The 24,163-nt window shown below is 42.9% G+C and overlaps 1 protein-coding gene across 13 annotated transcripts in view; it reads right to left on the minus strand.

The window, feature by feature from the left end:
• Positions 1–24,163, minus strand: part of CPEB1 (cytoplasmic polyadenylation element binding protein 1) — a 94,382-nt gene that overhangs the window by 19,998 nt on the left and 50,221 nt on the right. For 7 of the 13 annotated variants that reach the window (XM_038532936.1, XM_038532930.1, XM_038532926.1 and 4 more), the window contains exon 3: positions 6,798–6,989. In XM_038532936.1, coding sequence (XP_038388864.1) covers positions 6,798–6,951 — 154 coding nt within the window. In that variant the 5' untranslated portion in view covers positions 6,952–6,989. Of the gene's footprint in view, positions 1–6,797; positions 6,990–7,193; positions 7,305–7,353; positions 7,505–24,163 lie in introns of those variants that run through there. The other 6 variants (XM_038532927.1, XM_038532929.1, XM_038532931.1 and 3 more) reach the window with 4 other exon arrangements.

Consider the following 24,163-nt stretch of genomic DNA (forward strand, 5'->3'; position numbering starts at 1 on the left):
ATAGTACTGGAAGGAAGGAGACATCACATCCCTTAGAGCCAGTGTGCTCACTGAGGCTACACCCTTTCCATCAAGGTTATTCAACTTATGGACACAATACTGACTTAGAGGCAACTTGGAACTAGAGGAAAAAAAATCTTAGTTCATTCCAACCCAGCCCATCACCAAAACAGAGGCTGAGAGAAGTAGCTACTAGCCTTGTCAAATAGAGTTACTTGACAAAACCCCTTCCGCTGGTTTCAAATACTTTCTTTAAAGAGAACTAAACATATATAGGTATAGGTGGAAGAGAGCTACTCTGCTCGAGGAAGGGCAGGTCAGAAGAGTCACTTCCCTGCCATCTGTTGGGATCCTCACAGCCATGGGTATATACTTCCATATTCAAGTACGAAGAGCAGGAAAGAGTGCTTCGCTCAACACCATCCCAACCACACAGAAGAACAGAGGAAAAGAGCTTAGATCAATGGCTCAGAAAGGTGCAATGCCATCTGCAGACATAAGATAAGGGTGCCCCAGGATTAACACACTTGGGTCACATCAGCACCTCCATGCAGTTTCCTGCAAATATGACAGTGGAAGGGGCCAAGGATATTGTAGGAGTTTGGCTACAAGATACAAGGAAGACAAGAAAACCTAATATGAAAAGGCTTAGGATTTTCCAGGTGTTTTGATATTTCCTTCAACCTACAGAGGGAGCCAGGTTTCTGGAAACTGTCACGTATGGTCAGATGCCCTGGAGTAACCTAACTATTCTGATATAGTCAACTCACACAGGGCCTGGCCAGGTAGTTCTTTGAATATCTATAGATCACAGGAAAAGTTTCTAGGGAAGATGGGACCTCATCTCAAGAGATGGAAACCTGTCTTGTTCCTGGTTCAGGTCAGGAGACCATACTTCCCCTGCTGTAAGGGTGCTGGGTGGCCAGCACAGATCTCCACCAGCTGAGAATCGGGAGGGAAGGAGCCAAACAGCTAGCAACTGATGGTTTCCCTACTCCTAACTTGAAGTAGGAGGTCTATCTACTGGAAAAGCACACTCTAAGCTACATAACCTAAACCCAATGTAAGCAATAGGTCACTTATACTGCAGGCCAGTAACCTATCTCGAAGTCCACTCCCCATCACAGGGCACAGAGCTTCACCAAGGCCAGGTGTCAAGTATTAACAACCCAGACGGCTTAGGGGGTGGGGAGTGTGGGAGAGAAGTCCATAGGCACCCCAGGAGCCAAGCCCTGATCTCTCTGCTCTATTCCTGAACTCTACAGCTCCAGGACTATAGGAAGCCTGAGCTTTACCAAGTGCCTCCAGCCTGGTAGCCAAGCGTATGGCACTTGTATCCTCCAAAAGTGACTAAGAAAAGCAGTGTGCTCTTCCTGGAGCAGAGGCACTCATCCCCACTCACATGCTGGCAAGAATCAGCATCAGCTACAGACAGCTCTCAGGAAGTCACGGGGAGGAGAGGACCTGGCAGAGGGTTCCAGCTCATTAATGCTACCTCAGAGGGTACAAGAGACCAAATCAGCAGTAATATTTTTAGACCGATTGTTAACTTTCTCCACTTTCACCCTTCTACGCCAGCTCCTGTGGGTTTTATAGCTGAGTCACTGTTTGAATTTTCTGAAGCCTTCCCCAAAAGTACAAAGTCACCCAGAGTCTGATGGTGGCAGCAGCAATGGTAGTAAGAGCTTGGCACTAGATGTGGGTATTGCAAGACCCTACGTTTAAGCTCAGTAGGGGAGAGACTAGGCCTAAGACATTACAGTCAGATGCCTGCTATCTACTGGGAGTAGTCATGGAAAAAGCCCAGACCAGGAGCCATTATTTCTAGCCTGAGATTTAGGACCACATACTAGAACTGTTCCTTTCCTATCACAACCCTTGGGCACCGGACTGCTTGCTCAAAATCCATCTGAAGGCACAGAGGTAGGAAGGGGGAGGGCAGCACTCATTCTAGGTATAACAACAGATTGCTCTTTGCCTAGAACTCCAATGCTGCAACTATACACCATACCCCAACTTAAGTGGCAGTCTCCAGAGTGTCAGTGCCTCTACTGACTCTGGATCCCACAGGTCCAAGGTGGTACCAAATATAGCCTTTCTCCCATCTTGATCATTGGACAAGTTTCATTACCTAAAGAAATGATATACCCAAGTCCCATGTAAGGTCAGCACACTCTCTCTCCTACCCATTTCTTTCTCACCTAGGAGGCACCCTGCTTCCCCGGCCCTCCCTCCTCTCTTGCATTGAAAGCTATTCCTCAGCAGACTACCTGACCCCGTGATAGAATTCATGTTCCAGTGTATGACAAAATTTTCTGTAAATGCATCTTCATGCCGTAGAAGCTATGGAGGTTCAGAGATACTGATTTTTGAAAAAAATCTATCCATCCAGCTGACCATAACAAGTAGGAGGCAGAAGAATGGGAGAGACCTTGACCATATTCTACAGTTCAAAACTACCCAGGATTAACACCACAGTGGCTCAGCATTCATCGTTCATTCAATAGATCCTTACTGGTGATCCCTGGGTCGCTCAGTGGTTTAGCACCTGCCTTTGGCCCAGGGCATGATCCTGGAGTCCCAGGATCAGGTCCCACATGAGGCTCCCTGCATGGAGCCTGCTTCTTTCTCCGCCTGTGTCTCTGTTTCTTTCTGTGTCTCTCATGAATAAATGGATAAAATCTTTAAAAAAAAAAAAAAAAAAAAAAAAGGTTCCTTATAAAAAGCCACGAGCCAGGCACTGTGCTACATGCTGGGGATAGAATAGTGATGAACTAGATAACTGAGTTAGATTTGCAGAACTTAGGCCCAGGAAATCCATGTTCTACAGAAGAGGAGTACAACTCTGTTCTGAATGTCACCTCAGAAAGGCTGTTTGGAAGGACTGCAGTGGCAGAAGCAAAGTACCAAGGGCTCCCCTCTCATCCCAGGCTGATCCTGCGTGCCCACCAACAGGGACCTTGTAAGTAACACAGCATGGGGAACATTCCATTCATAACCTGACTGGTCAGCAGGTGGGCAGAAACCAGAGAAGATCGACAGGTTAATCTCTGAGGGACTTGTAAAGAGAAAACAAGACATGGTCTCTGGCATCCTTCCACTGAGCATCTGGTCTACCTGCTGGGCTTTGGTACAAGGCATTCATTAGGAGTCCCTGTTTCCAGGCCCCCCAAAGTAGATTCTAGGGCACCCCCTTCCTGCTGAGTAATGCTGCATGCCAGAGTCCCTGGGGGGAGTCAGGAAGACAGCCATTAGCTGGTGCTGCTGATGAGCAGAGACTCAGGTGGAGAGGAGTCAGAACTGTCCACTGCACAACCTGGCCCTGACGGGTCTCAGCAAGGGAACTCACCATCTCTGGCCGGACAGCCCCAGGGCTGTGCGTGGAGGTATTTTAACAGAAGAGTTCTTGTCCAACATGTTAGAGTTCTGCTTACAGAAACACAGATGTAACAGAAAGCTTAAGAGTTTTGGAACCAAAGAGACCTGGGTAGAATCCTGACAGCTTTGTGATTTCTGGTATTTCACAACCTCTGTGAGCCTACCTCCTCACCTTTACAATAGAAGTAATGCCCATACCTGCTTCACAGGACTCTGCAAGCATTAAAATCACATGATGGACTTTGCATAGGAAGCAGCTGGTAGATAGTGGTGGTTATTAGTCACTCTATCCCCCATCCTGAGGTATTGAGGACAGCTTTCAGAGTCCTGCTGTTCCATTACAGGACTTAAGACACTGCCAGGAAGACAAAGGTAGTGCTGGACACTGGGGTCTCAGGGAAAAATCCACCTCTAACATTCATTTTTCCCAAAGGGCTCCCCTCCCATCAAGAGGTGAGGCCACAAGGTAGGCATAGCCTAGAGGGAGGGACTCCACGAAGTGCCATATCCCAACCAACGCTGGCCTCGCAGGCACAAATCTCAAAACCAGATTCCACTTCAGGGTCTTCATGCAGACCCTCTGAGGCCAATGGAACCCATGTAGCAGAAAGACCCAAGCCCCTTGAGAAAGGTCTCCAGGTACCAGCCTCATGCTGAGAACCCAATGAAAGATTGTCCCTATACACACACACACACACACACACACACACACACACACAAACACACACCAAATCCTTAGGGGAGAAAATGGAAGCACCCATTGTAGCAACTATTATGTTGCATTTGGTATACTTTTCTCACCTATTTTCCCTTCATAGTCATGGGATTTTATTCACCAATGTACCTCTAGTGTCTAACCTAGTATTTGGCTCACAGCCAGGATTCAATGCTTGTTGGATAAATTTAGCCAGGATTTTCAGTCAAGGGCCCTGCTATCTCCAACCTTGCCCCCAACATTGCTAAATACTTAACAGTGGCAGGAGATGGTCAAATGTGAAGCCATAGCTGTGTGGGGCAATATATCACCACGGAGAGCCCAAGGAATGGGCTGTGCTCCACAGAGACAGCCCAGTACCATGCTGTATGCAAGGATAACTCCCAGACTGTCCAGAGCTATTGAAATACCTCCTCCCTCCCTGAATAAAGTGAGCTAGTTGATCTTCAGATGGGAAGGCAGTGTAGGCACTGGAATGTGGGCTGCATGTTCCCGCATTGCTGGCAAGGGTGCCCAATCTGGCACTGCAGCTGGCTGGTGGGAGGGCTACATCCTACTCCAGTAGGCAGTACCCTCATGTGGGCTTTCCGAGAAGGCCCAGAGCTCAGAGAAAGAAGAGCGGTGGCCATCACCAAAGCTTCAAAATTCAAGAACATCACGAGTGTTAGGGATGCGTGTGTCCTTAAGCCTCAGAAAGAAAGACACAGTCACGCCAGCCCTGCCCATAGCCAGATCATACCACTGGGGCAACCCTCTGGTCCCTATGAATGCTAGGGCCACATACTGAAGTCCCTCCCTGATCCACAAAATCATGTAATATTTATCAATAAAGTGCCTGAGATGAAAGGTCAAGAAATAAATCCATCCCTATTCTGGAGACAAGTAGCTGTAAGCACAGGACATTCAGGTAGTATGGAAGCCAGAGAAATTACGGCCAGGTCCATCCTATTTTTTTTACAGCCCAATTTCACAGTAGCTTTCAGGCCATGCTTTCCAAGGCCCAAATTGGGTCCTCCTGCAATTTTATGTGCTGTAATACTTTTCAGAAGGACCCCTGTAGTTAAGACAGACCAGAGACAAGGCAGGGCCACGCCCCAAGCTGGTATCAGTGAAAGACGGTGCCTTAGTCAAACATGGATCACCACAGACAGATGCCCACCTCCTCTGTGAGCTCTTCTGTCTTCTGGTCAGATACAGTAGGAGTGAGAGCAAGGTCAGCTTCATAGGCCAATTGGGTCGACTTCAGAGTACCACATAAAAGCAGAGACCACGGCCTCGTAGCCATGATCTCCAGGCACAGGATACCACACTTACTTGCCCAGAGGAACAGGGCAGTTACCAACCTTTCTGGATAAACCTGCCTCAACTGAAGGCCAATAACTTCAAGAAACTCTACCTTGACCCAGAGTTAGTTATTTAGGGCAAAGCTCTTTCCCATCCTCAAATTAAAAAAAAAAAAAAAAAAAAAAAAAATCCAACCCCCTACCCTCAAATGGGATTTTGCTGAAACAACTGGCCATTAAAATGCCAGCAGACACAACAACAGTCCCAGGCTCTGCAAAGCATTCTTAAAAAAAAAAAAAAAAAAAAAAAAAACCTGCACCAAATAGGGTGGAGGCCAGAGAAATCAACAAGACAGTACCTTGCTGCCATGACTGCCAGTTTCTGGAGTGGGGGAGGCGAGGAAGGACAGCAGGCTCAGTGAATCCCACGATCAGCACCAACAGCAAATGGCTGCCCCACCTCCACTACCTTTCCATCTTCCTAAAGTATCTGCTGCTAGTACTCTTTTTATTAAGACACAATTTATATAAAGCAAAATACATGGATTTTAAGTTACCTATCATATTTCCTAAGTTCATTTCTTGCTGAATACTCCAAGACTTGGTCTGGTCAACCGTCCCCTGTGTACCACAAGAAGGTAATGAACGGGCACTGGGAAGGTCTTGCCAGAAGCAGCTCAAGGGGTTGCCCAGAAGCCCCTTCAATCTGTCCCCATCAAATCCTCTCAACGCAATAAGGGGTCCAGGGTCTTAAAGGGGAGTGGCTCTTCCTCCTCCATCCATTTGGTTGCCCTTCACACAAAGAAAAACAAAGGCTCTGCAGCTTAGACTTACTCCACCCCACTGACCCTGCCTATCTCTTTCCAGGGTCAAGACTCTCACCCAGATGGTAAGTCAATTCCAATATCCTAGTGCCACCCAGCCTCACCTGAGGTTAAAATTATTCCCCTGCCATAATTCAGAGACCACCTATCCTCGTATACAGGTCCCTAGTTTTAAAAACCACTGAGAAACAGAATCTGGACATCCAGGGATCAGCCCCTCTGGTCCCCTCCCCCACCTAAAAGTGTTTTGCTTCATCATCTCCAAGACAGGCCTGGGCTCGAGGAGGTTAGCTGGATCTTTTCTGCATTAAGACTGTCACCTTGGGGACCCTTCTCAGGGCTACCCCAGGTGCAGACTAATAACTCCAGGGAATTTATCAGGGTAAGTGGAAAAGCCATGCCTGCCTTTACAAGCAACCATCTGTCCTGCCACACTCACAGCCAGCATTTCCATCTCTTGCAAAACAGCTCCATGTTGTATTGGGGTGGGGGGGGAGTGATGCAAAGGGGAAAAGAACAACTGTTGCTGTGGATGTCTTCGCTCACCACCCCATACACCCCCCCCCTCCCCCAGCCAACTCATTTTCTGGCACTCACCCGAGTGTGTGCTGCTCTGGGCTGAGGAATCCGAGTCCTGGGTGCTCCAGGGTCGGTCGCAGCCTGTGAGACTGAGGGACTGCAGGCCAAGGCACAAGTCATTTGCATCTGGGAGGCCCCGGGAAGAATCTTGCGCAGAGGTGGGGAAAAGCATCCTGCTTGCAACTGTTTCTTCAGAGTCCTGGAAGTCTGCTTTGGACAGGAGGACAGCAGAAACCTCAGAGTTAAGGGCTGTTTTCCCCAGTATTATCAACAATAAATATTATTAATAATAGTTTCCCCAAGCCCAAGGAGCAGACATCCAAGCTGGCTGGATGCTGTGGCCGCTGCCTCTGCACTTTTGGGGGCGTTAGAGCAAAAGCAGTTGCCATACAGCCCCCCTCCCCACAAACACACCCCTATCCCGTCTGCATTACAGACTGGGCCAGCATGTGATCAGGCTGCTGATGCTTCCCGCTGCCAGTGACATCAGCCGGCTGAGCCGTGCAATAGAGAGCGGCATCATCCCTCACAGAATGGGGGAGGAGCAGGAGGGGACGACAGGGAGGAGACTTGCCTCCCCGGGAAAAGATAGCACAACAGCTACTTGGAACAGTCCGGGTGCAGTGCCGGTAAGTCAGGGTTCTGAGGCAGCGCCCTCCGGTCTCCAGCAATGGTGGCCAAGCGGCCCTCGGGCACGACTGAAGTCCTCTCTGCTGACAGCAAAGCCAAAGCAGCCGACTGCCTGCTCGTGTAGCTCTGCCCTCCTGCCCCTCCCTTCCCCTCCCTCTGCTCTCCACCCCCAAACCCAAAAACACTCCAGTCCTGGACTCTCTCCAGCTGCTTGCTCAAGCCCTGGTTTTGCAGCCCAATGCAAAGCTTCACAATCCTGCTAGCAAAAATCTATGTGCTCCAAGTGGCCCCTAAGCAGCACCCTGACACAGCAGTGTTTACCACTGAGGAATGGGATAACCTTCAGGAAAACACTGCACACCTGGACCCTGGGGACCACCACCTGGTGCTACAGGCTTGTCTACAACAGTTCATCACAGAGAAAAGGGGTCAGCTTTGGCAGAGGGAAGGGAGTCACTGGGCTGCTCAGGTGTGTCCCATAACCCACATGCGGCATAAGCTGTGCCCTGACCAGGACAATTCTGCACCCCAACAGGATGGGCACAAGTCAGGAGCACACACAGGTTAGGTCCAGCTCCCCTTCCCTCCTGCACCCACAGGGACAGACTGGGGCCACACTAACAGTTTCAGAGACGTGGAAAGGAGAGAAGCAGTCCCAGCATTCTGGGTGTCCAGTGTTCAGGGGCTCCTACTACCCAGCCCTGCTGACACCCTTCCCTGACCTTCTGAGCATTCAGAGCTACACTGGCCAGCTGGGAGGCTCACTGATGTCTCACTCAGGGTGCTGCCCAGGGCTAAGGCCCTGCTTCTGTGCCACTCACAGCTCCGGCCACAAAGTCCAGCTCTGCCCAGAGATTCCAGAACCTCCGCCATTTGCTCTTTGCCAATGTGCTCGCCTATATCAGTCCCTTTCCATCATGACCTGTAGTCACAAGGCTTCCCCACCAAAAAAAGAGGGTAGAGCAAAAATCCCAGCCTCAGCAGACAGGCCGCTGGCACCCAGACCAGGCTGGTAGCACCTCGCCTCGAGTCTCCTCCCATGCTACACAAGTAGTAACCAGATACAGGCAGCAGGCCCACCTGGGACCATCCGACAGAGTCCCAGATGGGCGGTGCAGGGATTATGCTGTTAGCCACAGGAGAAGCCAGACAGAGCCACCTGCACTGTCTACCCTTACGTCCTTAGGCACTCAGGCAGAGCAGAGAGGGGAAAAGTGACCAGTCCATAGCAGGGACTCCTCCCCTTGGAGGTGTTTTTTTTCCATGTTTTTCTTTCTTTCTTTCTCTCTCTTTTTTTTTTTTTTTTTTTTTTTTTAGAGAGCTTTGCTGCTGTGTCATCCATCCACGTTATTCCTGTCTGGCTGTAGATACTCTGCTTGCTCCCTGTTTGTTAAAGCCCTGCTCACCACTGTACCATGCTGTTGTCCTCACCCCAGAACACTCACTCCCTCCTGCTTCTCTATGTTCACCCTTCACACAAACTAAGGATATACTTTAAAAATTATTTTTATGTACTAATTACAAAAATGTAATGCTACCTTTAAGACAATCCACATTTAAGTACCCATGTCCCATAAACCAGCTATCCATTTAGTCCCTTCCACCTCACGGTGAGGCCTCCTATGCCTAGAAGCTACTGCCCCCCAACCTCTAAAATGAGAGTATTTGTGTCTGTGACTACCCCCATGCCCCTGGCAAAGAGAATCTAATCACCAACTACACTGCTGCCCAAAGTCTCATGTGACAGACCAACACTAGAAGTACCACCAGAAACTTGTTATAAACACAGAATCTCAGCCCCCTCCCTGAAACCTACGGAATTGATCTGCGGATCTACGGATTTTAACAAGATTCCCAGTTGATATCTATGCACATAAAAGTCTGAGCGATACTATCTATACAACTTCCACAACCTTCACACCCTGAGCTAACAGACCCAGGCCCAGGCAGCAGGGCTCATTAAGGACAATGACGGCTACACACATCTGGATGCTCCAGAATCTAAACACAACCCGACCTTCCCGCCCAGCATCCCTGCTACAAGCTTCACCCCTGGCCTTATCCAGACAATTTCCATTCTACCATTTCCTCCAGAAAAAGGCTTTCACTACCACTGCAGGATTCCTTCACTAGATCAAAAAAAAAAAAAAAAGAAAAAAAAAATCAATGGAGCCCATACCCATTAAAATGCTTAATGTAGCAGACTGGGAAAAATTGAATAGCTTTAAAAGTCTGATACGGCACCCCCGGTGGTGCAGCGGTTTAGCGCCACCTGCAGCCCGGGGTCTGATCCTGGAGACCCAGGATCGAGTCTCTCGCATCAGGCTCCCTGCATGGAGCCCGCTTCTCCCTCTGCCTGTGTCTCTGCCTCTCAGTCTCTCTCTCTCTCTCTGAATAAATAAATTAAAAAAATACTTATATAAAAAAAATAAATAAAAGTCTGATAGATCTTGCTTTTGCTCACCAGGTCTGCCACTGTGATTTCGGCCAAGTTACTTAGCATCTCTGAGTATCTTTTCATCAGGATCGCATAAAATGTCTGGTACACTGCCTGGCATAGTATTTTATCAGTATCTTCAGTAAGGTGACCATATAATTTATCCTCCAAACCAAGGCATTTCTGAGAAAGGGGGTAAATTTTAATAATCACACCAGGATGAACTTCCAGTTTTAAAATAAGTTAGAGATGAAGAGTACAGCATAGGATACTCAACAATACTAGTAAAGTAGTAGGGGTTAGACAGTGACACTGCTTACTGTGCTGAGCACTAACATACAGAACTGTGGAATCACTAGGCTGTACATCTGAAACTAACATCACAGTGTATGTTAATGATACTTCAATTAAAACAAAAAGGACAGCAAGCAGAGATTGTAGGTGAACTGGTAGGCATGATCACTCTAACCATGGCCAGTTGTGTTCAGAAACCTTTTACTCAAACAGACTTTTTTCTTTAAGGCATCCCTATACCCAATATGAAGCTTGAACTCATGACCACGAGATCAAAAGTCACACACTATACCAACTGTACCAGCCAGGTGCCCCTCCAGAAACATTTTACTCAAAATGCCTCCTTTCCAATGACCGCCTGATCCCATCTCTCTAGACTCACCCATTCTGCTCCATCTCTTTCCTCTGTATTGAAAGACAGTTTGAAAAATACTGTCAACACAGGCTAATACACGAAGTAAGAGGTAAAAAGCAAAAGCTTTTCTCTGCTTCTCAAGCTCACAGTAGATGCTGGACGGGAGTCTGCCCATTTTTACTAAAGGCTATTCAAAATTTTTTGCCAAGCACCAACTAGGCACTCTGAAGTACTTTAAATACTGGTAACCAGTGCAAGACGAAGTGAAAATTCTCATTCTAAGGCAATCTATTGAACAATGTCTCTCAGCTTAAATGCTTTTTTCTACAGTTTCCTTTATCCATACTTACATAAAGCTTCTGATTTAAGTTTAACTTGGTTAAAAAAAATTGTTTTTACTTTGGTTCAAAATTTTAAAATAATTTCCCTTTGAAAATGTCAGTTATATTCTTTACGGTTAATCTCCCAAATTCTTAGCAGCCAACTAATAAGGGGATAAATAAACTGACCCAAAGTTCAAAGTTTGCAACAATCTAAAATACAGCATCCCTTGGCCGACTCAAGATGCAGAGGTGAACCAGGGACCCTGGCTCCAGACCTTGGAGTGGCTTCATCAGCTTCTCCATCTTTGTTAAGAACCTGTCTGTCCTCTCAGGACTTCTCTGCCAGCAGAACTCTAGCACAGAATTTCTTAGGGTCCACTGCAGCCACCATTCCTGAGCATCTGGCAAGTACAGGAAGTTAGACAAGAACAGTGCTAGGAGGCCCTCACTTGTGAAACCATGAAGGCAGGCACCATAGTACAAGGCAGATGGTGACTGCAAGAAGTTAGTTGAGGCCCATTGGACACCTGAATTGGCTTCAGAGAAAAGATCACAAGCTGATTCTAGGAAAAAGGAGACCTAATTTTGAGGAGGTGACAGGGAAGAAGGTAAGCAAGGTGTATTTGTAGGAGCCAAACCAAGGGAGAAGAGAGGTTGGTACCTCAAACTGACACTCAGTCAAGCAACGAGGAATATCTGAACTCTTAAACAGGAAACAATGTGCTAAAGGGCCTGGGATGAACCAGACATCAGAGTTATGGAGGCCAGAGAGGCCAGGGATAAGAGGAAGAGGAGAAAGAGAAGGGATAGCTGGAGGAGGAGCTGGAGAGGAGGAAACCATGTTAAATGACATAAGCAAAGGTGCATCTAATACCATAAGTAGAACAATGTGAAAATTCTGTATGCTGATGGAAATTTTGGTAAAGGAACACAGAAAAATAAGAACAGCTAATGTGTGAAGTTAGCAGGCTGCTATTGGATTTTCCTTTAGTTACTATACAATTATAACAATGCAAAATAAAATCTGTCCTCTCCTTTCTTTTCCTTCTTTTGACCTGAAAGCAGCACACTATTATAGTTTGTTTAGCAACCACACTTGAGCTCTTTTATAAAATCTCAGCTTCACTCCCAAATTACAGTCCTCGCGAATAGCAGAGATAGGACATTGGATTGTTTGTCCCCATTACATTCTTTCAAATGACTAACTTTATAGTCAGACAAGTCTACTTAAGTCAATGATTTATAGTTCTTAAGGTTTTAACAAGCCTATAATGTAGCATTTCTAATAATGTATTTCTAAATGACTGTCTGAAAGACAATTTTCTCACCCAAAAATCCAGAAAACCAAAATGATGATTCTGAAAATCCATTTTAATAACTTAAAGATAAAGTACAAACATGCAAAAAGTCAGCCATGTGTCAAGATCATTTAAACTCCTCTGTTTGAACTATGGCCCTTAATCACTCATAAGCCAGGGGAACTGCAAGCTTCTCCAGAGTAGTCCTCCTCAAACTTTAAGGGGCAAACGAATGACTAGGGAATCTTTCTGAAACACTGATTCAGATTTAGTGGGTCTGGGTCAAGCCCAGAACTTGCAATTTTAACTCCCAAAAGATGTCAACAGTACTGGTATGCTGGCCACACTCTGAGTAGCACAAGTTTAGAAGGGTTTTTCTACCCCAGATTGTGTCTTCCAGGCAATTCACCCCATTCTTACTCAACACCACTTTCTTCATGGTGTTCGCTCCACTGAACAAGTACCTTCAACTGCTCCCTCTGGCCTCTCACATCAAAGCCAATCTTCAGGTCCTGGCTTACTTATTAACTTACTCTTACACTATTCATCAAACATTAAAGGTTAAGTTTGAATTAATCACAACTCCTCAGAAGTTCACACTCTAGGGAATAATTTATTCTTAATCTGTGTGCTAATAAGTGAAACAATAGTTGAGGTGAGAGAACATACACGGGGCTAAGACATTCAGAGAAAACTTACATATGATTTTAGTTATATGTTAAATCACATTACAGATTAAGGTATGAAAGACAACCAATTCACTTTCTATGTCCCACCATGAAAATGGGATCACTGGCTTTAGCCTTGACTGCTTTTAATAATCTCTAAATAAATTCCACAAATTATTTCCATGATAGTAAAAAGTGATTTCTATCCTATTTCTTAAATACTAACAATGTTTAGAGATTCCAAAATGTCATATACCATGTTCATATACTGAAAGATTAAATATTGTCAAAAAGTTGATAGCTAAAAAAAAAAAAAAAAAAAAAAAAAGTTGATAGCTATCCACCAAAGCAATCCACATGGTCAATACAAGTCAATACAAGCCCAATAATATATCTGGTCTTCAAGTAATTCAGTGGAGAAAGACCCTTTAACACACAGTACTGGAACCACCACAGATCCACAGGGAGAAAAATAAATCTTGACCCCGTACCTCACACCATATACAAGCATTAAATCAATATGGATCAGAGGCTTTAAAAAGTTAAAACAAGCTTCTCTAAGAAACTATAAACTATCTTTGTGACTTGGGGTGGGAGGAGTGCACAGACGAAGGTTTCCTATGGAGGATACAGAAAGCAATGATCATTAGAAAAAAAAAGGGCAGCCCCGGTGGCACAGCGGTTTAGCGCCGCCTGCAGCCCGGGTTGTGATCCTGGAGACCCTGGATCGAGTCCCACATCAGGCTCTCTGTATGATGCCTGCTTCTCTCTCTGCCTGTGTCTCTGCCTCTCTTGCGCTCTCTCTGAATGAATGAATCTTAAAAAAAAAAAAAAAAAAAAAAAAAAAGAAAGAAAAGAAAAAAAAGCTTTGGGAGGAGCCTGGAAGCATCTGCCTTTGGCTCAGGTCATGAGCTCAGGGTCCTGGGATGGAGGCTCCCTGCTCAGCAGGCAGTCTGCTTCTTATCCCTCTGCTCCGCTCCTCTGCTCCTGCACACATGGGCATGCCTGTGCACTCTCTAAATAAAATCCTAAAAAAAAGAAAAAACTTTTGATAAACTGAGCTTATCAAAGTTAAAAACTTCTGCTCATCAAGACACCATTGAGAAAATAACTGGACGAGCTACAAAATGAGAGAAAATATCCAAAACCATATCGGATAGATGGCTAGTATGGAGAGTATATAGGAAATGTTAACTCAAAAGCAAAAGAAAAAAGTGTTTTTCAAAAGGGCACAAAATACTGAAAAGGCATTTCACAAAGACAAATAACTGGTCAAACAGCACTTGAAAAAGTGCTCAACATCATTAGTCAAAGAAATGCAAATTGGACCACAGGGAACTACTACACACCCACCAGACAGATAAAATTAGAAAGACTAGTTCCACATTTTGTCAACATTTAGTTAATGTTGCAGATCAGAACTTCCGTGCATTATTATATGCAGTACAATCACTTCTGAAAAAGGTCTGCACACTTATCAACTAAGCATAACATTATTCTATGACCCAGAAATTCCACTCCTAGTTATTCAACCAAGAGGAATGAAAGCATGGATTTACAAAAAGGTCTGTGCTCGAATGGTGACAGCTTTATTCATAATCACCAAAACCGGGGACAGATCAAATGACCATCAACAGAGGAATAAAATGTGGCTGATGTATCAACTGGAATATGACCCAGCAGCCAAAAGGAATAAACTAATAGATGCAACATGGAGGAATCTTGAAATAATTACATTGAAAGAAACTTTACATAAATGGAATCATATCTACATACTCTTATTTGAAGTTCTAGAGCAGGCAAAACTAATATATGGTGAAAAGAAATCTGGTGGTTACTTCTGGGGGAGGTAGAGGAGGAGAGTGGAGGGAGCTAACTAGGAAGAGGCAGGAGGAACCTTTATGAGAGGATGGTAATATACTACATTTTGATGGGACCTAGAGTTGGGTGTGTGCATTTGTCAGGATGCATCTAGTGATCCATACAGGATTTTTATATTTCACTATGTAGAAATTTTACCTCAAAAAACTGTAAACAGGGGATCCCTGGGTGGCTCAGCGGTTTGGCGCCTGCCTTTGGCCCAGGGCGCGATCCTGGAATCCCGGGATCGAGTCCCACTTCAGGCTCCCAGCATGGAGCCTGCTTCTCCCTCCTCCTGAATCTCTGCCTCTCTTTCTCTCTATGCCTATCATAAATAAATAAATAAATCTCTAAAAAAAATTGTAAACAAATACTGAACATTAATGATATGCATACTGAAGTATTTAGGGGTGAATAATATCCATGTCTGCAACTTACTTTGAAATGTATGGTCAAAGTAAAATGAAGTGATAAATGAATGGTTAAGGAGACGGATAAATAGGTATGTGGTAAGACAAACTTACAAAGTGTCAACTGCAGAATCTGGGTGGTAGGTATGATGGGTATTCACTTCATAATTCATTCAGCTTTTCTCTATGTTGGAAAACATTCATAGTAGAATGTTGGGGAAAATAAAGCAAGACTTCTGACAAAAGGTAAGTCTGAACTCAGTGGTTTGACAGCAAGAACGGACTTCATTAGATTTTATGGCTGACATTTTCTATTAAGCACAGCATGAAAAAAAAAAAAAAGCACAGCATGTTAGAATCTATAGACCCAAATACTGACAATACATACCTTAAAGCAAGTGTAAGGTAAATAGTGTTTTAAGATACTGTAGTGGCAAAGGTGTATTTTTAAATTAACAATTTTCTCGACCCTTTAGGTAAATGGAGGTAAACAAGGTCTCTAAGTCAAAGAATGACAGACATACTAGTTATCTAAGACCTTCATAAAGCACTCTTGGTATACTTTCAAAAAACTGAGAAATTCAATAACTGATGACTTAGGTAACAAATCTTTTCACAAATTAGACGGGTTCCAGTTCCTCCTTTGTCACAAATATGAAGGAGTGAATGGAACTGTCAGCAAGTACAAAACTAAAAATAATGACAGATGTCTGATTTTTTGCAGAGAATTTGAGGAGTTCAAGCTGAAAGACACTGCTCTAATAACTCCTTCATTTCCCATCTTTTTATTTATGTGAATAAGTTTACTCAGAGCACAGATCTATAAAAAAGCAAAAAAAAATAGGAATATATTTGGTGCTGAAAACTCTGAGTCATTCCAGCAATAAGTGAGTCTTCTAAAATTACATGGGTTTTTTAAATGTCTCATCTCATTAAGAAGCATTTCCAATAAACAATCATTAAAGAAAATTTCATGAAAATTTGTAACATTTAGACTGTCTTAATCAACTGTCCTAGCAAACCAAGGCTACAGCAATCCAGGATACTTATAGCCTTTTAGTCACAGAAAATAATTTAAAATTTCAATTTATGTACTGTTTTTGTTACAAAGAAGAATAACCTATGATCGACAAGACTCGTAAGTATAAAATACATTAGGATAAAATTTCACAGGAGAAGCAGACTAGAAATACAAGGAATAAAGAGGAACAATGAAAAAGTGTCCTAATGTTCAAGAATGGGTTTATGTATTTTTAAATAGAGAACAGGTATTAAATACATCTATTTTTATTCCACTGGCTACTTTACTTATGATGATTATTTAGATATCAAATTAAATATGCAAGAAGTATGTTGTATTTTTAAAATATTTTTCACTGTGGTAATAAACTATAAATAAAATTTTACCATTCTGGCCATTTTTAGGTATACAATTCAGAGGCATTAAGTATATTTGCATTTTTGTGCACCTACCAGCACTATTATGTATTGCCAGAACTTTTTCACCTCAAATTGAAACTCTGTACCTATTCAACACTAACCCTACAAGCCCCATCCTCAGTCCCTGGTAATCCACTTTGTCTCTATGAATTCTCTAATACTTTAGGTAACTCAGAGAAACAGATTCCTATATTATTGGTCCTTTGTGTCCAACTTTTTTTTTTTTTTTTACTTTGTAGGATGTTCCAGGTTCATCCATGTTGTAGCATGTATCAAAATATACTTCCTTTTTAAGGCTGAATAATATTCCTACATTGTATATACATTTTGTTTATCCACTCAACTGTCAATGGCCATTTGGGTTATTTCCACGTGTTGCCTACTGTGAAAAGTACAGCTGTGAATACCATTGTACAAATATGGGTTCAATTCCTTTATATATACACACATATACACACCTCTGATGGTAATTCTACATTTAATATTTTTGGGAACCACCATACAGCTTTACATACTGGCAGCACTAGTTTTATTCTATGATGCACAAGTGTTCCAAATTCTCCACATCCTTACACATACTACTTTCTACTGTTTTAACAATGACCATCTTAATCGGTGTGAACGGGTATCTCACTGTGGGTATATTGGTTTGTTTTTTAAAGATTTTATTTATTCATGAGGCAGGGAGGAAGGGAGACAAGCAGACAGACATAGGCAGAGGGAGAAGCCAGCTCCATGCAGGGAGCCCGATGTGGGACTCAATCCAGGCATTCCAAGATCATACCAAGTTGAAGGCAGATGCTCAACTGCTGAGCCACCCAAGCATCCTTGTTTGTTTCTAAATCAACAGGATGTATACAAACCAACGTTTTAAGATTGCAGCTACCTTGTTCATGGTTCTCCCAGACCATGTTTTTAAAAATCTCCCACACATCAGGTTTTTGTTTGATCTTTTCTTCTTCCTATGGCATATAAATGGTCCCTAAAGGCAAATGCCACCCTCCTGCAGGATTCTGCTTCACTGATTAGTGATGGTCCACAGGTGAACATGTAACCCCACCTGGGCTTGAATAACCCATTCCTGGGACTACAGAGACTTGTCCAAGTATGGGCACAACTCACACCAAGCCACCTGGGGGTTGCCCTTTTTGCAATTTTTCTAATTAGACATAGTGGAAGAAGAACCATTTCCTGGCTTCATGATGCTAGAGAAGGCAAGCATAACCCCTTCCCCACCCAGATAATGGGGCAATTGTGCAAAAGGAGAAAATGAAACCCACACTTGGGGAGAGGCCACAAAGAGACAGGATCTTAACATTGAAGGCTCTGGATTCAATGTCCTTACTTAGTTTTCCGGCCATTTCTTCCAATTCTGTGAGGTATATACCAAGAGCCTTCCAACACATCTCGTAATATGCTAAGGTTAGTTCTAATCAGGTGTTTGGTTATTTGCAAGTAAGAGCATTCTGCATAATTCAGGTCTGTTAAGCAAGGATTGATCAAGAAAGTAATTACTAAAGGCAGGGTTGAGAGCTCTGGGACAAAAGCCCCTAACACCCTGTCACCAAGTAAGAGTCGGCCACAAAGAAAAGCAGGAAGGGATCTAGAAAAACAGTTGGTTAAAACCTTTTTCTCCAGAGAGCAAACAAGGCCCAGAGAGGGCCAAAGTGACAAAGCTACTAAGTGGCAGAGGTGGGATGCAAATCCAGAGAACCACCTGTTCTCTTGCCTCTCTCCTACCCTGGGGTACTTTCCTAGATAAGTCTGCACTCATATCTGCCCCAACTCAGACTTATCAGTAAATTAGTGGATTCTCTTTTTACCACTTAGGTCCCCATGGAGCTTTGTACTAAACCCATCCCATCCTATCAAGGGTTCAATTTTTAACAATAGCTTCTCTCCTATCATCCTCCCCCAAATCTCCCAATTTTTCAGCAAAATGTCAAGTTCACATTCTGGTGTTTCCAAGATTCCACTGCCTCATGTGCGTGTTATGTGTATTATTTTTGAATGTGACAATTTAATTCTTCCCCATGGAAAACGAGAGCACTGCTGATTCAACCTAATTTATGGCTCCTGGTATGGCCATATCTGAAACAGAGGGCTTGAAGACCCTGATCCAGAGTCTTGGAATATAACATGCTGCCAGAGGCTATGCCTGAGTTGCATGTACAACTAGTGTAATCAAAACACAATGAAGTGTGATGCTCTGCTGTTCAAATCTGGAGTTTGCACAGGTTCCTTCAACGTGACACCAAATTAGAAACCCTTACAGTGCCAAACCACAGCAGATCTAGAGAATATAAAAGCTAGTGATTCTTAAAAGGAGTAGGTGCTTTCATATAATATGGAAAAGAGGACTCTGGTACAAGATTTCTGGAAGGTGATCTGATATACACTCAAAACTTTGAAAGATACTTATCTGATAAGGAATTTTACTTCTAGAGATTTATTCTATGTCCAAATAACCAAAGATGTAGCCAAAGTTTTACCTTTAGGTACTTCCTACTAATGTTTAAAATACACACTTATGTAAGCAAATGATCTCCAATAGTTTGGAATTCTTAACTTTTTTTTTTTTTTTTAAGATTTTATTTGACAGAGAGTGAGAGCACGCATGTGCACAAGCAGGGTGCAAAGGCAGAGGGAGAAGCAGACTTCTCACTGAGCAGGGAGCCTGATGTGGGGCTTGACCCCAGGACCTTGAGATCATGACCTGATCTGAAAGCAGACACTTAACTGTCTGAGCCACCAAGATGCCCCTGAAATTCTTAACTTTTTAAACCATGAACAATTTGGAAATCTCCTAAAGCCTATCAATGTTGAGAATAATGTTAAATATGTAAATTAATAGTAATTTTGAAGTAATGAGGAGTATAGACAACATTTCAAAATATGTGCAATGACTAAAGAAATCAGATATAAAGTGTCTGACCATCCAATGGATGATGAAGATTATTACCAAAGAATTAGGCCCTGTTACTATTGTGATTTGTTGCCAACATTTACAATAGATAGAAACACTACATTTCAGGTAAACATTGGTTAAAGATAAAATAAAGATGTATTCACCTGTCCAAATTCCTAGACTCTCTGAATTTTCTCCATGAATCTGGATTTAGAATCCCATATTGTGTCTATTTACACAGTAAAATGCTATGTAACTCTGACAGAAAGATTCTAGGGGCACCTGAGTGGCTCAGTGGTTGAGCATCTATAAATGAAAATGTATAGTTCACCCTGCCTTTGGCTCAGGGTGTGACCCCGGGGTCCTGGGATCAAGTCCCCACATTGGGCTCCCTGCAGGGAGCCTCTTCTCCCTCTGCCTGTGTCCCTGCTTCTAGGTCTCTCTCATGAAGAAGTAAAATCTTTACAAAAAAAAAGTCAATGATTATAAAAGATAAAAGAGAAAGAAGCAAATCATCATGTTGTGTGTTCACAAAGCTTTCAGTTTAATAAATATATATGTTAGAAAAATACTGGGTATGCTAAAATGTTAATGGTTATCCCTGAGTACTGGGATTACACAGGATTATTTTTTGTCTGTTTTCTTCAAATGTTTTACCATAAACACATTGAAACAAGAAAAACATACAGGCTATTAAACAGGGTAAGGTAACTAAGATTTAATATTCCCTAAATAAAAAGTCTAAAAATTTTTAAACAAGAAAAATCCATGTTAAGAGATTTTAAACTTCACACATTATGAGTTCAATGACAATACAAAATTAGAACTACAATTTAAATACAACAAACCACAGAATATTAAAAATAAAAGGAACTTTGGAGTCCACTTAGTCCACGCCTCTCACTTCACAGCAGAAACTCTCTCCTTGGTGCAGATTCTGGCTTTGACCCTTGACCTCTGCACAGCTCCCATCACTGGACCTGCTGCTTCTTCAGTCAGAAAGAAATACAACACCTACATTCAGAAGGTGGAGTGCACACACTACAGTGGGAGTAGTCTTACCTGTGGCTCAAAACATCATCAAGCCTTCACTTTAAGTGGCAAAGCCCTGCCCTTCCAGCAGATGGGGATGGCATCTCACAGATCAAGGGTTTTATAAATTCAACCTCAAAAACCCTACTTTACAAAGTGAGAAAGAAAGACTCCATGGACAGATTCTAGAACAATCTCATAAAATGCAATCTCATAAAAATGCATTTCCTTCCTGGGACTGGAGTCTCAGGGTGGGTTTCCCCTCCCACTTGCTACCACAGTTCCTCAAGTCCAAGTATTGTTCTGTCCCAACCTCACTTAGAGCTCGACTGAGAAAGTAAGACAGCATGAGGTTAGCAGAGCTGGACATAGTGAGGGATGGACACAAAGATGCTGGCATCCAGTGTGTGCTTGTCCTCCTTCACTCCACCTCTGTGGTTCTGCCCAGAATAGACCTTGATGACAAGAGCAAGCCCAGACCTATCTCCAGGTCTGTGGCTTTGTACAGATTCTCCACCAACTCCCCTGCAGGGCTGACCCTGCTAGCCACATGTGCTTGCTTCCTAGAGTACCCTATAAGCCCTGACTGTCCACCTACACCAGTCCTTTAAGAGAGCTCTTTAGTGATGCTTCTGTGACCTTTCGTTTCCCAACCCCACCAACTATGAAATGTAAATCCTGTAATAAATCCTTAGTCCATAATAAACATTGCAGCGGCTCTGCTTCTTGGTCAAACCCTGAAACAGTCTCATCAGAGGGCAGTGTATGGACCAATGGGAATCCCCACAGTAAATATGAAAGCCAGAAATTTCACTTGGAGAGCCAAGGACACAAGCAAGTTTGGACTGGCTGCCAGGCTGAAGAATCCTAAGGCGAACAAAAGAGGATGGATGCCATCCCCTGGCCTGCCTATCACACATTACTCTACAACTGTCGACCATTCAGAGCACACAGGAAGGAGGTCAATGGGCACTTAAAAAGCAGCTGTTCCAACTAGGGAGGTGAATTGATATTTAAATAAAAAACTGGCAACTTGGGTCTGTTATTGGAACACTTTTAGGAGGATTCAGAACAACTTGACGTGAATCTGCATTTTCGACTTTGTATTTTATAGACTTAAATATGTATCAACTACTTCAGATGAAAATTTATAGTTCAAATCAAATCAGTTGTGAAATGTGAAATATAATACAGATCATCAGAATTGCATATCATCTTGCAATAAATACATGCATCAAATCATATACATCTAATACTAATGTAATGTTATATATTAATTATAGCACAATACAAATTTATTTTTATTTTTCTTAAGATTTTATTTATTCATGAGAAACAGAAAGAGAGAGGCAGAGACACAGGCAGAGGGAGAAGCAGGCCCATGCAGGGAGCCCGACATGGGACTCAATCCTGGGTCTCCAGGATCACGCCCAGGACTGAAGGCAGCACCAAACCGCCTCACCACTGGAGCTGCCCACAAATTTTCAAAACATATATTCATTGTATTTTGAAGACTCAGTATGAAAAAAATCAAAATATCTCATGATGTTTATGTAAATTACATGTTGAATATCTTGGAGTAAAATTATTAAAATGAAAAAGATAAACACATGGAAAAGACACTATATCCATTTTATAAGTACTGACACCAAAGCTCAAAAGAGGTGAGGCAATGACCAAGGTGGCACAGCTAGCTCTCGGGGCAGACACACACTTTATGTTAAAGAAAAAAGGTAGCATCTCAAAATAATACACAAACACAAGGTAGAGAGTAAAAGCTCACTTCCATTCCTGCAACACTCATCCTCAATTCTAATCTCTAAATTAATAGTTTAAAATAGATTTTTTTTTTTTTAAAGATTTTATTTTTTTTTTAATTTTTTTTTTATTTATTTATGATAGTCACAGAGAGAGAGAGAGAGAGAGAGAGAGGCAGAGACATAGGCAGAGGGAGAAGCAGGCTCCATGCACCGGGAGCCTGATGTGGGATTCGATCCCGGGTCTCCAGGATCGCGCCCTGGGCCAAAGGCAGGCGCCAAACCGCTGCGCCACCCAGGGATCCCCTAAAATAGATTTCTTTTATATCATTTTCTTTGCATTTGTGAACACCTTTACCAACACTGGTGTTATCCAATTTCTGTCAATGTGTTAGGTTTAAAAAAAAAAAAAAAGTACTTAAGTGAGATTCTTATGTGTCAGGTACCAGCTAATATGATAAGGAAGAAAAAACAGCTACAGCTCTTACACCTTTTATAGATTACAAGTCTAGAGGTGGAACAGTCAATCTAAAGAATCATACAAGTGATGAACTGCCATGTGAGTGAAGTGCTAAGAGGAAAGATAAGTACATAAAGAAGTTCCTGGCTCTGGGGGTGCCAGGCTGGCTCAGTCAATGGAGCATGCTGCTCCTGGTCTCGAGGTTGTGAGTTCGAGTCCCATGTTGAGCATAGACACTACCTAAAAACAAAGTGTTTGGGGCAGCCCAGGTGGCACAGCGGTTTAGCACCGCCTGCAGCCCAGAGCATGATCCTGGAGACCCTGGATAAGTCCCACATCGGGTTCCCTGCATGGAGCCTGCTTCTCCCTCTGCCTGTGTCTCTGCCTCTCATTCTCTCTGTGTCTCTATGAATAAATAAATAATCTTAAAAAAAAGAAAAAAGTGTTTACGAAAAAAAAAAAAAAAAAAAAGGTCCCTGGGTCCAGTGGGGAAAGGTAAGTTAAGACTTCCCTGAGGAAAAACACTTTTCAAATATCTTGTTAATCTGATTTACAATATCTTTGATTAGATAGTTGAATCTTTTTCCTAATAGAAAAATTAAAAACAGCCAGTAGCTATCAGTTCATAACCCTGCCCTCCTTTCTGTGAGGATGAGATCAGGTGGCCTTTCCTTTACATTAATAAGCTGGTATTTTCTTCTGCAAGGTAAAAAGTCAAAATAAAAATTTAAAAAAACCCTTTAAAAATTTGACTACATTTTCCTAAGCACTTGGTTAAGATTTAAAGCATGGCACTGTTTATATAGACCCTTACTTTTCAATCTTAATTTCCTTTTTAAAAAAGGCACATTAAATAAATCTGATCTCTCTCCTGCTCTTTGAATTTTGGTCAGAATAAAACGTTATGTAAGTTACATTTTGTGTAAAACAGAGGGATTGCTGGGAAAAAAACAGAAATTGCACTGATGTGCCTACGAATGAACACTTAAAGGTTAGTCCATACTTCCGTACTCACTGGGAAAGAATCAGAGGACAGAGGTTCAAGGTGGAGCCACAGCCATTCCAAACCTGAATTCGCACCTGCACACACACCTTCCAATACAGAGACACGGAGCCACACAGGTGTGACTCAGGACAATTGTGATTCATGACCACCATTTAACATGTCCAAGAGTCGAAACTGCCAGTAAAGAGTGTTTGCCAATTTAAGCCCATTTTAACACATTTTCCTCATGGGATTTTATTCAAAGGAACTAGATAACAATGAATTAAAAAGCTACATATTTTCTTTTAACTTCACAACAAAGGAAGGAATCACAGTGGTCTTTCAGGCAGTTTGGTTTTCCAGAGTGCCTGGTGGAGTTTCCAGTCAAAGAGAAAAAGAAGGTCAGTAGGAAATTCAACAGGGAAAAGATAAAAGGCCAACACTGTTGTTTTATTTTTTTTTTTTAAACAAAAAACCCCCAACTTGTTCCACTTTAAAACAAATGGGAATTCAACTTAGAATTCTGC

Source organism: Canis lupus, chromosome 3 (genome assembly GCF_011100685.1).
Source record: "Canis lupus familiaris isolate Mischka breed German Shepherd chromosome 3, alternate assembly UU_Cfam_GSD_1.0, whole genome shotgun sequence".
NCBI classification, from domain to species: Eukaryota; Metazoa; Chordata; class Mammalia; order Carnivora; family Canidae; genus Canis; species Canis lupus.